Source organism: Diadema setosum, chromosome 22, assembly GCF_964275005.1.
Source record: "Diadema setosum chromosome 22, eeDiaSeto1, whole genome shotgun sequence".
Classification (NCBI taxonomy): domain Eukaryota; kingdom Metazoa; phylum Echinodermata; class Echinoidea; order Diadematoida; family Diadematidae; genus Diadema; species Diadema setosum.
In genome coordinates, this window is record NC_092706.1 from 13,408,522 (window position 1) to 13,424,268 (window position 15,747).

Genomic DNA, 15,747 nt, shown 5'->3' on the forward strand with positions numbered 1-15,747 from the left:
TGAAGAAAAGGATACACCTGTTTCTAGGAATATATCATCAATTTTCTCGAATAATGCCTACATCATTGCATGCTATTCTGTCTCCAAAAGCCATAGTTCACTCTTTGCAATCAGTAAATCAAATCATACAGGGTTGCAAAGGAAGAAAGGGATGGGTGAAATGACCACAAGGCTCATAGCAAACATTATGCAAGACTGCTGAATTGTCCCTATAAAGCATGAATTTCAAGTTTTTTAAAGTTGTTGTTGTTGGTTTTTTTTTAGAAACTCTTGTATTTGATTAGTTGTTTAGTAGTCTTTTTAATTATGAGGACCCCTAATTTCACAAGCTCCGCTTTTCTATAGGGTCTCCTCGTCTTTCTTCTTTTTTCTGCTTTAAAAATTCTATTATATTTGTATGCTTGTTATTCTCTTGTTAATTGTCACATTCAATGTATATTATATTGTAACGAAGGAAGAAAGATGAAAAAACTTGAAACTTGAATTTAACACAGATGCTTCAGATTGTACATCTTGTAGCTCAAAATATTACACAACATAATTGTCTATTCTTCTCCTTCTGTGTTACATCATATTTCTTCCCTCACCTTATTGTGACTTCATTTTTGGTAACAAGTAAGCATCTGATATTTTGCTAATTACACTGCAAATGTTGTGTTTTGATACTTTTATGGACTAAACTTGTGCATCTCTCATACACTGCTGACAAGGTGTATTTCTTCCTGCAGTCTAAAACCTTCCTAATCACTTCCATGGACTCATTACCGAGTTTGGTGACCGCAGGCAGATTTCAAGAGTTTGTTTGACAAGCATTTGCACAAACATTTTCCCAAAATAGGGAACATCATCAATTTCAGCACCTGATGTAGCACCTGATCCCAAAACCCTGCAGAAAAATATCACTGGCCACATCTCTCATTTCCCTTCATTTGAATTAAATGTCTTTTTTTTTTTTTTCAATCCCAAACTATGTATGTGATGCTCAAAATTCTGGCACTGTACAAGTAGGATTTGATAACATATTAGATTGGATGACAATGACTAAATTTAGCAATGCACGTTTTGATATTTCTAATACACATCACCATCTAGTTTGTGAGATTTCCATTTGGCATTGTACATGGCCATGAGTAATTTGCATGGTTTGCTAAAAACATGTTGTCTATTAAAGACTGCTTGTAATTGGTGTTTCCCACTACCCATTTGCTTAAAATAGAAATTTGATGTACATGTTTTACAAGGACATAAAGATATAGCAATTACTATATAAAAATATATACATACAGATAGGTATCATGTAGATATGATGTGATAACATATTTTTCTGTTTTGTTGCCATTTCAACTGCCTTCATCTTCAAATGAGGGCAAGTGTGTGTATATTTATATATTACTGCTATTTTTGTAAGCTGGGAATAGATCTAGTTTTCTGTGTCAAATTTAGAATGGTCATACAGAGCTTCATCTTTGTAGCAAACAATATCCCACTATCAATGTAAAACTACTATGTAGAGAGAGAGGGAGAGAGAGAGAGAGAAGAAACACAGCATGAAGCCCTACACAATCAACAAATAGTTTCTTTGTTTGTAACAAGCAGAAGATTATTCCTGATACATGTATAACTTGAGAATTATGGTGTATTTAGTTTTCTGTGTTAAATTTAGAGAGGTCATATAGAGCTTCCTCTCTGGAGCAAAGAAAATCTTACTGTTAGTAAACTACTATGTAGACAGAGAGAGAGAGAGAGAAGGGTGAAGCCCTTCACAATTTAAAGATAGTTTGTAAAAAGCAGATTATTATTCCTGATATTATACTATTCTAAATATAAATGTCAAGTCATTGCACCTCAGTTGTTATTCAAAGACAAAAATGGAATTTGATGCTTTATTCAAAAGTCTAGGGGGATAGCACCTTCCAATTTGTAAACAAGAGACACTGTTGGAGAGGCATCACAAAAGAACCAAAACATCTTGAAATCACTCTCTGTCTCTTTCTTGAGCCCCTCTTTCACCATGCAATTAAATCTAGAACTCATCCATCTCTCCTCCTCCTCCTCCTCTTCCTTCTCCTCTTCCTTTTCTTCCAAAACTTTGATCAGTTCTGCTTGGAAGAGGTCAGCACAGAATTCAAACAATACGGGACAAGTACATATGCTGTAAGATGTGATCATCTGGAAGTTTTCAAGACTAACAACCATTCCTGGCGGCTCATACTAGCAACTATGGTGATGTGACTTGACAACACTGGCTAGTAACTTTACATCTAAGGGCTGGTTCGTGAAATGTAACATGTTACCATTGTTGCATTAACAAATCTCTATCAATACGCCGCCACTTATGTCAATTACATGTACAAGTGTATACTTTCCACTCGGCATTTTCCATACAGATCTATTATTTATAATCAAAATTTAGGAAAATGTTTGGTTCAAAGACAATTTTTGTTGTTTTAATAAAAAAAGTATAATTTAGTCTGAGCCTGGAAAAGTTTCTTCAAAAAAATCAAAACTTTTCTATGTATATTGTGATGCATACTTTACCTCACACAATGAAGCAAAAATATGACAGTCTGTGGAAGAAGTACCATAAAATACATGAAGTCTCTTGTGATATTTTTCAAGTATTTCAAAAACAGCCCATCACAACTTTTGACTGCAATTCAGTCATGGAACGTTTAATAATAGCTGTTTGAGGATTTGACACATGCTTTTCTGAAAACAACAGAACAAACACAGCACATGCATAGCACATTCACAGCACAATAGCAACCAAGTCACACATCCTCAGACCTGGCAGATCACACAGTATCAAATTCAATTAAAATCAAATTCCATCTCCAATAATCAAATTGCTTTGATCAAGATATAAACATTCCACATCATATATGCAGAGTTGCCAACCTCAGCTGATCAAAACACATATTAATGGACAGTTAAAGCAAAACAAACAACTCACAAACATATTTTCACATACTCACAAATAAAAATATTTTGGTACAAAAGCAAAAGTATGCACACAGTAGTAAAAAATGTAAAATCAAATATTCCATGAAAAATATTCTTCATTTTTTGAAAAACAATTTCATATTTTTGATAAAGACATACATGTACTTTGATATGAATGTTACAAAAAGAGTACTGGTTTGCAGCTGTGTGCATGATTTGCAATTGCTCCGAGTCAAGTGTATAAATGAAGTCATAACAAATCAATAAACTGGTACTCACAGTCCCTGAAATCTTCCTCCTCAAACTCCGCCCCCTCGTCATCTTCACTAGCCAATGAGGAGCTCTCAACTTCTTCCTCCTATGACATCACAGGAGAGAGGACAGAATATTCAAAAGAATGAATGAACAAATACATAACTGAAAACATGAATAAGCAGATGAATAAAATAATGAATATTCAAAAAAACATGTACAAGTATGATATGCAGGCAATATTAATAGAGGCTGTGAATGATTTGAGTGTGAATAAACCTTGGTCCATGTGTTCACTTACACGTACAAGTATCTATCAGTAAACCAAAGAAGATTTAGATGGTGTTGTATGGGCAATTCAGACAAATAGCTGTACGGGCAATGCAGACAAATAACTGACAAAATTATTAATCTCTATTTCAAAAATTGTGGAGGAAGGCAGAACAGAAACAGCTTCAATAGAAACTATGTAGGTATACAAGTACCAATGAAAACTTTAATATCTGACAGTTCACTGCCACATCTAATCTAACTCGAGTCTGATGTCAAAATATATCTGATAACGTGTAATTGAACTGTTCCTACACTACAGTTAACCCATATCTGAATAATAAACCACAACTCTAGCCCTACTCTCAAACATTTAATCCTAAATCTCCTGGATACTCCTCAAATCTTTCATTTTGGTAGTATTATTACATCAACAATGTCATATATAGACTGATTAATACCACATCCAATAGTTTGGCAAGTTATGACCAAGTACATGGGTACAATGTCAGGTTGTAAGAACGGACATCATTTACAATTACTCTTACGCTATCATTCCACTTTCTTATTGTAGGCCTTGGCTTTTTTATTTTTTCTCAACCTGCATTTTGCTGGCTTATCCACTCCATCTTACTGCATGATTTACGACTGACTGCTGTGCTACACAAACATATTATTGAACAAGGCCTCCAAGGTACAATGCAAGCTTGTCACTCCATTGGTATACTGCCCTCTGTTGTTCAAAGTGGTTCAACACGACTGGATGAGACCCTACGATGAGAATTGGATTCTTCTCTCTCCCCTCTCTCTCTATTTCTGTTTCTCTCACTTTTTAGCCCGTTGTAATAAAATCGTAGAGAGAATTGACTATTACTTTTTGCTCACAAATATGACATACTATCAAACTCATGAGGCCTAATTTAGGGGTAATTCACCCTAGCAAATCAAAAATCCAGGGCGCAGTAAACAGAAACAACTTCTCAAACTATTACTCAATATTCTCACATTCCCCCCATTTTTTATTTTTTTTTTTTAATATAGTTTTGGCAGGTAGGGGGGACACTCTGATTTTTCAGTTTGGTCTTTTCTTGTGAGCACTTTTTTTGTTTGATATTGTTTCTATCTCCCAGGTAGATCCTTTTTTGAGTTCCAGGAATGAGGGGAGGAAGATGGACTGATGAGGGGAAAACTTTTTTTTTACCTCATCTGATGAAGAAGCGCTTGAGGCGAGGTATTCCTGAGCATCAAAGAATTCCACGATGGACTCCGACCGGGAGATCCTGTCCTCAGAGTGCTGCGGGGTCAAAGGTGAGTGCTACATCCCATGAAAAAAAAAAAGAAAGACAAAAATACAGTGTAAAAAACACTCAGCTCTTTCACATTAATATAGCAAAACACAATATGGTATAGAGACATTAGAATGCATATTTCATTGTACTGGTAACATTGTATGTACATGTACTTCTGTTGCAAGGTAGAAAAAAAAAAATATGAATATTGGGTCCTGTATTACCCAGACTACCACACACTGAAGAGTTGTTCTGTACAAGGTCAGCAAGCCATTTATGATCAGTTACATACCAACATTATCATTTATCATAAGTCATTAGAGTAAATGACCCTGCCCTGATAGCCATTTCTAATGAACACTTGTTGTATGCGCAGTTGCACAACACTGCCTTCAAACATTTGCTTCTGTTTGATAGGCACAGGAAAATTAGGACAGGCAACACCCATCACCCTAATATTCCTCTAAATTTAATCTAAATCCTCTAAAATTAGGGGAAAAAATAAAAAAAAAATTGGAAAAGAAATATTTATATGTGATTGCAGGGTTTCAACACAGAATATGTTAACACATACACTGTCATTTTTCACAATGTTGAAATGTGTATGTCACTTTAATCACATCCAAGGAAACTGTTGATATGAACACATGTCTGAATGATAACGTATTATGTCTTCAGCCTTGGTTTAAGGGAAGAACACTATAGACACAAATTCATCAGTTTTATTGAAATTTGACCAAATTTAACAAAATAAAACAAAACAAATCAAAACAAAATCGTTTCAGCTACTTTACAACTTTGTTGCAATTCCCCCATGCTCTCTTGTGCCTACCTGGAGGGGTAGTGTCAGATCAAAGTCTGGTTTAGCAGCGATGGGGGTGTACGTGACGGAAGCCTCCTCTACAATCCGGGAAAGTCGACTGCGCATGTCTTCGTTCTGTGCCTTCAACTGCAGCAAATTGACCAAAAAAAAAAAAAAAAAAAATCATATTTAAAGCATGCTGTTTGGTTGCCATGTTTTGTTTTGTCTTTTCAAATGAAAAAACATTCACAAACAGTCATTATAACTTGCACCCTTTGCAAAGAGATCATTTAGATCTAAACTATGCTCATTTTTACTTATCCAATGACAGCATAAGCTCTGTCTGTTCTTCAGTTCAATTGAAGGGGTCGGTGCAATATAGTGCTAACCCACACTCTTGTCAAAATTGAGTTACACGCATTTTCATAATCTTTATCCTTCAGTCTACCCTCCGTGAAAATATCATATTTGAATTCAACCAATAAGATGGTAAAATATGCATGCATTCATGTTTAATTGATGTACAATGTATGGACATTCCAAACACTCTACAGCGATTATCTCAAAATGACTATTGTGTGGGTTAGCACTATATTGCACCGACCCCTTCAATTTCGTTTCTCCCTTTTTTGAGTGTCTACTATGCTTTGAAATTATTAGATACAGTGTATCAGCAAAAACTGCATTTTTTATCTTTTTCCATAATCGTAGAGCCCTTACAACAGTTATTGTTTTCTTTTATGTCTTTTTTATTGTGGATTTGACTGATTACAACAGAAAAGAAAAGAAAAGAAACCTCAAAACAATATACAGCCAGATACATTAGCACATGAAGAACTTCTTGCTTTGTTTTCCATAATTATGGTACATGTATCTACAGCATTTTACAGGTGTGCTTTTTGCTCCTGCCTCTTTTGGGAGGTATTTAGCGAAAAAGCCACACAAAGATTTGGACGATTATTTTTAGCTACAAGTACAATGCAGTGGAACATCATGAAGCTTAATTATTTGTTCGTTCTCAATGATTTGCTTTAACTCTCTTTGAAGAAAGGAAACCCGTACCTTCTGCATAGCATCCTGCATAACAGCAATCTGCCTGGAAGGACCCAACGTGCCTCCAAACATGTGGGACTGATACTGTGCATCGCAGACCTGTTTGCACCTGTCAGACTGCACGGACAGCCAATGGAGGGCGCTCTTCAAATTTCTGTGAACTGGAAGCATGAGTGTGTGAGAGAATGAAGATTTTGTCACATATAAGAATGCTACATGTATACAAAGTCTGTAAATTTAGAATGGTTTTTCTACAATGTACTTTCCTCACTCTTTTTGCAGAAAATATCTCACACAAGGCTTGGAGGGAACAGAAAATCTGCCATTGCAATAGAGTCTTTTCACAGGCTGTTCATTTCTGGGTTTTTGTTCTTTTTTTGTCACTATTCTATAAATATTACATCTCCTGCATTATCTATTTCTAAAGAAAGAAGGAAAAATATGAAGATTACAATGTACATGTACTCTGTTCACACCACTTGTTGGAATTCAGTCCATACAAAAAAAAAGAAGTAAATTTCCATTACATTATTTTGCCGGCAGTTCTGACCCACAATCGACATAATGCATACTTGTCAATGCGGTTCACATCCATTTTTATCAGTGTTTATTTTGGTGTGAAGTACATCTGGCGCACCTTGGAATGCCTATTGCAGCAATCCACAATCAATGACGGTAAACTGTATCACGCCAACCTCATATCAGACAAAAATTAAACCATTTAATGAAAATGTGCAGTATTTGATTTGTAAGACAGACCCACCATACTACAAGTTTGTAACACATGTTGTACTAACTTTGAACATTTATCCGACTTCATTTAACAGTTGTATCACATGTTTTTACCAAACTTACTAAGAACCGATGACAAGTACATGGATTGTACAATACTTATTGACTGCAGGTAGCACTACAATTTGTAATCCTTTTTAATGGATGGTAACATACACTTTTAAAACATGAATGGTGCATGTTAAGTATATCATCTTAAATACTGGTGAGTGGACAAGTGTTGTGACGATCTCATACTGGAGAAAGATTGATGAAACTGGTTTATATTCTATCTAATTTGCACAACATGAATAAATAAAGAGAGAAACACAAACTTAATTCCCCTAAATCATTATGTTGCCTATTGAAGATCAATTATAAATTAAGCATGCAAATTTTGCACTGGAAACAAATAATAACAACGCTGGGATCAATACTGGGATCATGTTTAAAAGTTTTGTTTTGTTTTTGTTACTTTTTCTCATGAGAAAAAAAGTAATGATCTCATAATGAAAAAAAAAAAAGTTGTAAAACAGATAGAGCATAAAACCATAAAAATGCAGTTCCTGGGACTTAATGGTTTTTAACAAGGTTTTATCAAATCATATTGTTGTGCGCTGCATACCTTGATTGGCAGACTCCAGGAAGTCCTCGCGATTCTTGAGGTCCACGTCCCGCGTGCTGGAGATAGAAGAGGTGTGGGAACGGATGCTGGCCGCATCCTCATCCACCACCAGACCGGTCCCTGGGATGATGGCTGAAGGGTGGCTGTTTGGTCTCTGTTGGTCAGTGGGTAAAAGTGGTAGAGATGAGTGAGATGTCAAAAGACGCATGATCTCACTAGTGCCACTTTTTGGTTAATTTCTCATCAGTGTATGGGGCTGCATTGGATACCTTTTCATACAAAGTTGTACCTTTATGAATCAACTACCATAAAAAGGCCACAGAAATAAACCTACATGTACACTGTACATGTATATACATGTAGAACATGAGGATTTTGTTTTGTTTTTGTTTTTGCTTTTATTCTACATTATTAGAAGACCTGTGCCAGATAAACCAAACCCTTGTTCAATCTGCAAGATTGGGATGTGCTAACAGTGCATTTACAAATCGTATTTTAGGTGTGCAAATTGTGTGTGTTTGTGTATGTACAGAGTATGCATGTCTTTACATAGGCACAGCTTGGGAACAATACAGCACAACGGATGGTTTTGTTCCCATGAAGTACAGAAACTTAACTTGTGAGAAATACATGTGGGTACTAAAAAAAAATACAGCAAAGGTATACCTAACAGATACGTGTTGAGTTGTGTGTTTGAGTGTGTGTGTGTACAGTTTGTGTGTGTGTGTACAGGTGTACATATTTGTATGTTTGTGTGTATGTATTTGTGTTCACACTTCAACCTACTCAAAGAGACAAATTTACACACACCAATAAATTGTTAAAGGGATTGTATAGTTTTGGTTGAGACCGAACTTCAGGTTTCTAACATTTTTGGGCGAGATACATTGTAATGAGAAACCTCTTATGAAATATGAAAGAGCATGTAATTCCGAAAGGAACTCAATTGATGAAAATTGGTTTTGAAATGGCCAAGATATGCAAGTAGAGCAATCCTAATAAAAGGTGGGACCCACCTTCTATTATGATTGCTTTATTTTACTTTGTTTTTGGAAGTCTCAGCCATTCCAAAACCGATTTTCATCAAATAAACCTTGGATTCATCTAAGAATGGTATGCTCTGTACTATTTCATAAGTGGTTTCTTGGTATCTCACAAAAAGTTAAAAGCCTAATCCTCGCCTCCACCAATACTGTACCATCCCTATAAACCCAAATGGTGCTCCTTTGTGAGAGTGAGAGAGAGAAAGAAAGAGATCACTATTCAAACAACACATGATACAGAATCCCACTCCATTTCTAATATACCCCAGGTGAAAGCCATCACCAGGGAGAAGAAATGTGTGTAAACTGGTGAGAGTTGGTAAATGGAAATCATATACACCTCATGTTTATTGCAGAAGTTGGAAAGTCTTGGGATAACATTACCCACATCTCACCAAGGTGGGGGGGGGGGGGGGCCCTCGACATTCCACGTGATGTATTGCCATCGCAAAAAGCTATCGCTGCAACGTTACAGGACTTTTTTCTTGAGTCGTCCGCAACTTTTGACACCAAATTTGCGACGCCCGGGCACGCGGTTCCAAAGTTACGCATAAATGCAATGTATGTACATGCATGTCAGACCAAAAATTGCTAAAAAATGTGAATTCTTGTACAATTTCAATGCAAACTGTGCTTACAGTTAAATTTCATAAAAGCATGATTATTTGGGGGTTTATTGATAAAAATCAAGTAATAGCATATTTTCACGTTTGGAACAATGACGCGGACAAATTTCAGCGAAAAAACAATGAAAAACAAAAAGTTGAAAAAACAAAGAAATACATAAGAAATTTTAAAAAATACTTTTGCTTAGGACGCTAAAAAGAATATTTACACAAAAGATGTGCATGTTTTGAGCTTTATTTAGTGATTTATAGCAAAAAGTTTGATATTCATGAATCATTATTCATAAATTAGCATAATTTATCATAAATGATAATTTTTTTGGAAAATCAACTCCACAGTTTTTTACATTACTGTACATCACAGGCAATGTGCATGCTAATTTTCGTCGCGATCGCACAGTCGACGGCCGAGACCTGGAGGGGGACCTGGGAGGCCCCCCCCCAGCTCTATCATCTGCCAAAATAGCGCGGCCTAGTTAGGGTTAAGACATGGTATCTAAATTTATCATACCATGAAATGAGCCCTCAGTAGTCATAATGATAAGCCCATTTGCAAATCATCCATGGATGAGACTGCTTAGTGAATAATGCCACGAAATTATCTATCGATGAGCAGTAACTCTAATCTTGCACTTGATTCTCTCTACAGCCAACATTACAGCCCAACTAGAATGGTTCTAACATTATTTTGACAGCAATCTAATGGTCTCTACTTTGTGCCAACTTCACAGCTTTTTGACTTTTGTACTAATTTTTTAACTAGCTGAGATGTCATTTCCTCAATTTGTGTCAACACTTTCATCGCTTGTGGCACACTTTCATAAATGATTTGTTATGACATATAAATGTGGAGTCAAGATCATGCTCAGTGGCCACTTTGTATCCCTGTAATCATTTGTCACTTGGATTTATCCTCCTGACTTATTTTTTAGGGTGCACAAACACAGCCAACATTACAGCAAAGCACAACACAACTATCCATATGTGGGACTTCATTACACGTAGGATGTTCAAATAATTCTTCCCTTATCCTTCTTCCTTCCTGATGTTGCTTCAGTTTTGTTTTCATTTTTGCTTTTTTTCACTGTCACATGGCAAAGGTTAGAAAATATTTTCCACCCACTTTGCATTCCACTGTGCTATCTCACTTATAATCAAATTAAAATCCACACAACTGTCAAAATAACATACACTGTATAAACTCCACACACACTTGTCCATGTCTACCACATAAAGAGACACATGGATTGTGCAACTACAGTATGTCACTGCTGAGCAAAATAAAAATACCAAAACCAAAGAATAAAATTTACCTCTCCTAGCTCACTGCTCATGGCTCGTAACATGCTGTGAATCAACCAAATTCCACATTCTTTGGATTTGTTTGCAACTTTTTCAATGGTATATGACACTGGATTTCATGTCTGTTGATGTCTTGTCATTATTTATTCGCTCTGAGAGTACTGAACAATGCATTTCCTGAGGTTTGAATCTTTAGTGCATATCATAATCACTGCTTGTCATGGAAAGTCTCCAGCAAGCTTTAAAGCAAGCTTGCGGGTTTAAAACAAGATAGATTACATACATGTAAATTGCTGGATAAACCCAAGTACAGGGGTAATTGTGTTGCTGAAGTCATCATTTTGTTGTCATTAAATCACTACCTCTGACTTTCAATACATATCTTCTGTTGTTGGAGAGAGAGATAAAGTGGAGCTGGATGAATTCATTACATCTGCACAAAGTTAGATGGAAATTTACAAAGATTTGCCAGTTTGAGGAAGAAAAAGGATCTTGTAATTTTCCATGATGTGTTACACATTTAGGACCGAGTTTATACTTATTTCAGTAAATGAAAAAACTCTTGAAAATTCTGCAAGTCTATCAGACAAATTTGTATGAACAACAGAGGGCACAAATAACAGAAAAAATTTTATCTGACTGAATCTAAAGAACCGCTAACGATGAAAAGTGAAAACTTATAATAAGAGGGTGAAACACCAAACTTCAGAAATGTTGTTTGTTGGACTTGATGGATCAACAGGCAAGCTACTGATTCCGTAAATGAAGAGGGAAAAAATCTTACCGTCTTGATGTCATGAACCTGAGGGTCGCTGGGCGTCTTTCTTGTTCTCATCTTCTTCAAGGACTTACGCCCTTTAGATTTTTTCTGCCCAGAGAGTCCATCATCAAACTAAGGAAGAAGAATAAGATAATGACTATTAAATGTAAAAACTGCCAGACCTCTGCTAGAACTCCTATCAAACTCCCTGCAAAAGTCAAATGTTATGCTACACTACAGACTTTTAATTCTGCAGCTATTCAGAAATACAGAACAAAAACAACTTTGAATTGCACATGATACATCAAAAACATGATTACCTTGTAGTAAAAGAGCACGCATGCACAGCACTTACTCCTTACTTGCTAGGATTTTGGAATTCATCAATAGATATATGAAGGGTTTGTTTGCAAAAACCGATAAGTCCATTTTTGAAGATTTTGAAGTACGATCTCTGTCATAAAGTACAAAATAATACCTTTTAAATGATATATTGGTCACTTCATATAAAGGCATATTTTTTAAGTTATGATCAAAAGAAGCAAAAAATTTCTTATTATTCTCTTTATTTTTCTTGACCTTTAATCGCAAATATCTCCATTCCGCAAATATGGACTTATCGGTTTTTGCAAACAAACTCTTCATATTCATATCAATCAATTTCATAAATTACTCATTCATTCACTCATTCATCTACCAATGCATTAATATACAAATAGTGAATGGTCACGAGTGCAATGGTACGAGATTTCGCACGAGGTGAAAGATAGAGGCGCTCTATTCAACGAGGCGAAGCCGAGTTGAATAGTGCGCCACATCTTTCACCGAGTGCGAAATCTCGTTCCATTGCATGAGTAAAGACCATACACTATTTGATTAATACAACGTCCAAGTAGATCTTTTTCATCTAAGTAGGCCTAGAAGTCTATATATGTATGAAAAATATAGCCATACTTACATGTAGATCCACTGCGATTCTCTTTCTGGCTTGTGCAATCAGTGTAGATACAGGTCACAGCTATACTAGCACCAAAGAGACTCTTTGACTAGCACTCATACACGTACACTAGCACTACGTAGACCTACGTACGCGCATGCATGTACCGCACACGTACCTGCGCTAGCTGCATGCGATCCTCAATATGCAACACACAGTACACGCAGTACCGTACAATTTCTCGAACCGTGGAATAGAACGAAAAAATCGAACCAAGTTGCACGCAAAAATAGAACCAAAATTGCACGGCGCGTTGAATGGAGTACTTATTTAATATCACGTCACCAACAATCCTCCAATTAAATTACAAGGATCTACTTGGACGTTGTATAAAATCATTTAATCAGTCACATATTCATGTGTTAATATACAGTACTCCCTTATTCATTCATATCATTATTTATTCATTCACTCACTCACTCTCATTCAGTCATTCATTTTTTCATTTAAACATACATCTACTCTATTGTTTCTCTTTTGTCCAATCCACAGCCATCCTTTGACCACACCCTGACCACACCCTACTGCAAAGATTCCCCCTGGACCTACACGTACCTCAAAGTTGCCGTCGGCGTACGGAGGCAGCTCAATGTTGAGGAGCTCCTGAAGGATGTTGGACAAACTGATGATGCTCTCCTCCGCATCACTCAGCTCTGAGGAGATACAGAGATAGAAGAGAAGAGAGGAGATGGGAAGAAGCTACAGACATCATCTCGATAAAATCATCTCGACAGATTGTCTACAGGTTAACACATACATTGTACAACTTGCAAAAGTGATTAGAAGTGGAAATGAACATGTTATTCAATGCATGTGTTGGGTGCACAGTGTGTCATTCTGCCAGGGCTGTTCAGCATGTGTGTTGAGTCTATCAGCCGAATTTCATCTCGAGAACATCTTAACAGAAGGGTTGTCAGGATGTTGTCGTGGTAATGTTGAGGTAATTACCCTCAGACGCGGTCATGGGTAGACTTTGGAAAAGTTACCAACTGACAACATCTGAACAACATTTGGCATGGAATGTCATAGCAGGCAAGGCAACAAAAAAGATTGTCCAGGGCCCCATTTCATAAAAGATGTTGGGATAGCAACTCGCGCTGGAATGGCAACTTTCAGTAGCAACAGCCAATCAGAAAGCTGGATTCTAGTTGTTACCATAACGGCTGCCATTCTAGCAAGAGTTGCTGTATCATTTCAACTTTTTATGAAATGGGGCCCAGATGTTGTTGGGTTTCTCTGGATCAAAAACCTCTGTTAAGATGGGGTATTAGTCACCTTTATAGCATTTGTCTAATTCCAGGCTGTCGCTCTTCCACCCAAATGATGCCCCAAGGAGGGAAGCGTTGGGCCCGCCCAGCCGCGCCTTGGAGTACTGCTTGCGCAGGCTCTGCCGCCGCCGCTCCAGCGTGATGGCCCGCAGGGTCAGCTCGCTGGTGGGCGTGGCATGGGGCGGAGCCTCAGGGCTGAGGGGCTGGGCCAGCGTGCCCGTCGTCGGCGAGTGCATGCTCTGCTGCTTCTTGTAGAGCTGGTGGTGCTGTAGATGCTTGCGCCAGTCACAGAACTCATCGTAAGAACTCGCCTGGGGCACAGGGAGACAAAGAGTAAGACAGTTTCAGCAGATTGAATAAATAGAGATACCAAATAATTAACAGATCAACAGTTAGATAAGAGATTGATAGATAAATATATGAATATACAAATAGATAAATAAAAAAGATAAAAGTAGAGTCATGAAGAGTAGATGGAAAGATACATAAATTAAAAGACAAAAAAAAAAAATATGAATTACAGTACATGTTAGCAAGAGAAATGTAAAAATATTGAGAGATGGAGATGAAGTTCCTCTGGAAAAGCATACTAAAAATCCAAGAAGTGAGGGTCAGAAAGTGAACTAACATACACTACCTGCTCAAAAAATGCAGAAAAGGTTCATAGGGAGAGAGCGAGATGAAAATATACAATGGATCAGTTGAGAGAAAGCTGAAAGAGAGAGAGATGACTCTATCTTCTACAAGAAAGATTTGAAAGAAGTCCAACGATTGAAACCAAGTTAGAGACTGTTTTTTAGAAATACAGAAACAAAAGAGAAAGGACAATCATGAGGATATATGAAGAGAATGGTTGAAGAGACCAACAGAAAGGAAAGTACAATTATATATCATTTTTAAACTAAGAATGTGACATCCATCCTCTTGCAAATCTACTGATATCAAATATATATTTCCAGGGTTTGACACTTGACATTTTTCACTAGTGGTGTCATCCGTAAATCTGAAATCTTGATGAGTCGAGACAATAGCAAACGTACATGTAGCAATCCATTTTGAATCTTATTTGCCCTATTTGGACACCAAAGGTAACCTTTTTTTTTTTTAAATTTGGTGGCTTGACATCAATTTTTAGTGACCCCGGTCATCGCTAATGATTTCGATATACAGGTCACTCGTTTGCATCCCACAACATGAATAAAGTTAAAAGCGCTATCAAAGCTTGCCTTTACTTTGAATGGTTAACCAAAAAAAAAACAAAAACAAAAACAAAAACAACCCAACCAACAATAACAGCCTCAAGAAATCTCATTAAATTGCTTTAGAGACAATATATCTGTATAATAAAACACTCCACATAAAAACACAGTATTTAATTTTTGCTCGATCATGCTTCCTTTTCCTTTCCATGGATTTCCGACTGCTTGAGATTCCGGATCAAATTCTGGATGGAAAAGCAGCGCTGTCGTTTTGTATGAACTCTTTGGACGTGCCACACTAACCTTGAGGTGATAGACAAAGTCTTCCGTATCAATGTCGATCCTCCTTGCACTCCTGTGCTCTTCTTTCTCCGTTGCTATGACAGCGGTGGCGATGTCAATCGTTCCATTGATCTTCCCCTTCTGGAGCTGCAATGTGTATGAGAGCAGACTTAGAAAAATGTAATCCGTCTTTTGAACTGTTGCTACACAATGTGCCCCTCCCCCCCCCCCCCCCCAACATACTGCATTTCTAGAACACATCAGG

At 37.0% G+C, this 15,747-nt stretch overlaps 1 protein-coding gene across 1 annotated transcript in view; it reads right to left on the reverse strand.

Moving 5' to 3' along the window:
• Positions 1 to 15,747, reverse strand: part of LOC140245054 (oxysterol-binding protein-related protein 6-like) — a 103,105-nt gene that overhangs the window by 35,102 nt on the left and 52,256 nt on the right. The window contains exons 4-12 of the mRNA XM_072324648.1: positions 15,504 to 15,629; positions 14,009 to 14,312; positions 13,289 to 13,386; positions 11,761 to 11,868; positions 8,006 to 8,159; positions 6,619 to 6,770; positions 5,587 to 5,703; positions 4,667 to 4,780; positions 3,223 to 3,301 (exon numbers count right to left, since the gene is read on the reverse strand). Coding sequence (XP_072180749.1) covers positions 3,223 to 3,301; positions 4,667 to 4,780; positions 5,587 to 5,703; positions 6,619 to 6,770; positions 8,006 to 8,159; positions 11,761 to 11,868; positions 13,289 to 13,386; positions 14,009 to 14,312; positions 15,504 to 15,629 — 1,252 coding nt within the window. The remainder of the gene's footprint in view (positions 1 to 3,222; positions 3,302 to 4,666; positions 4,781 to 5,586; positions 5,704 to 6,618; positions 6,771 to 8,005; positions 8,160 to 11,760; positions 11,869 to 13,288; positions 13,387 to 14,008; positions 14,313 to 15,503; positions 15,630 to 15,747) is intronic.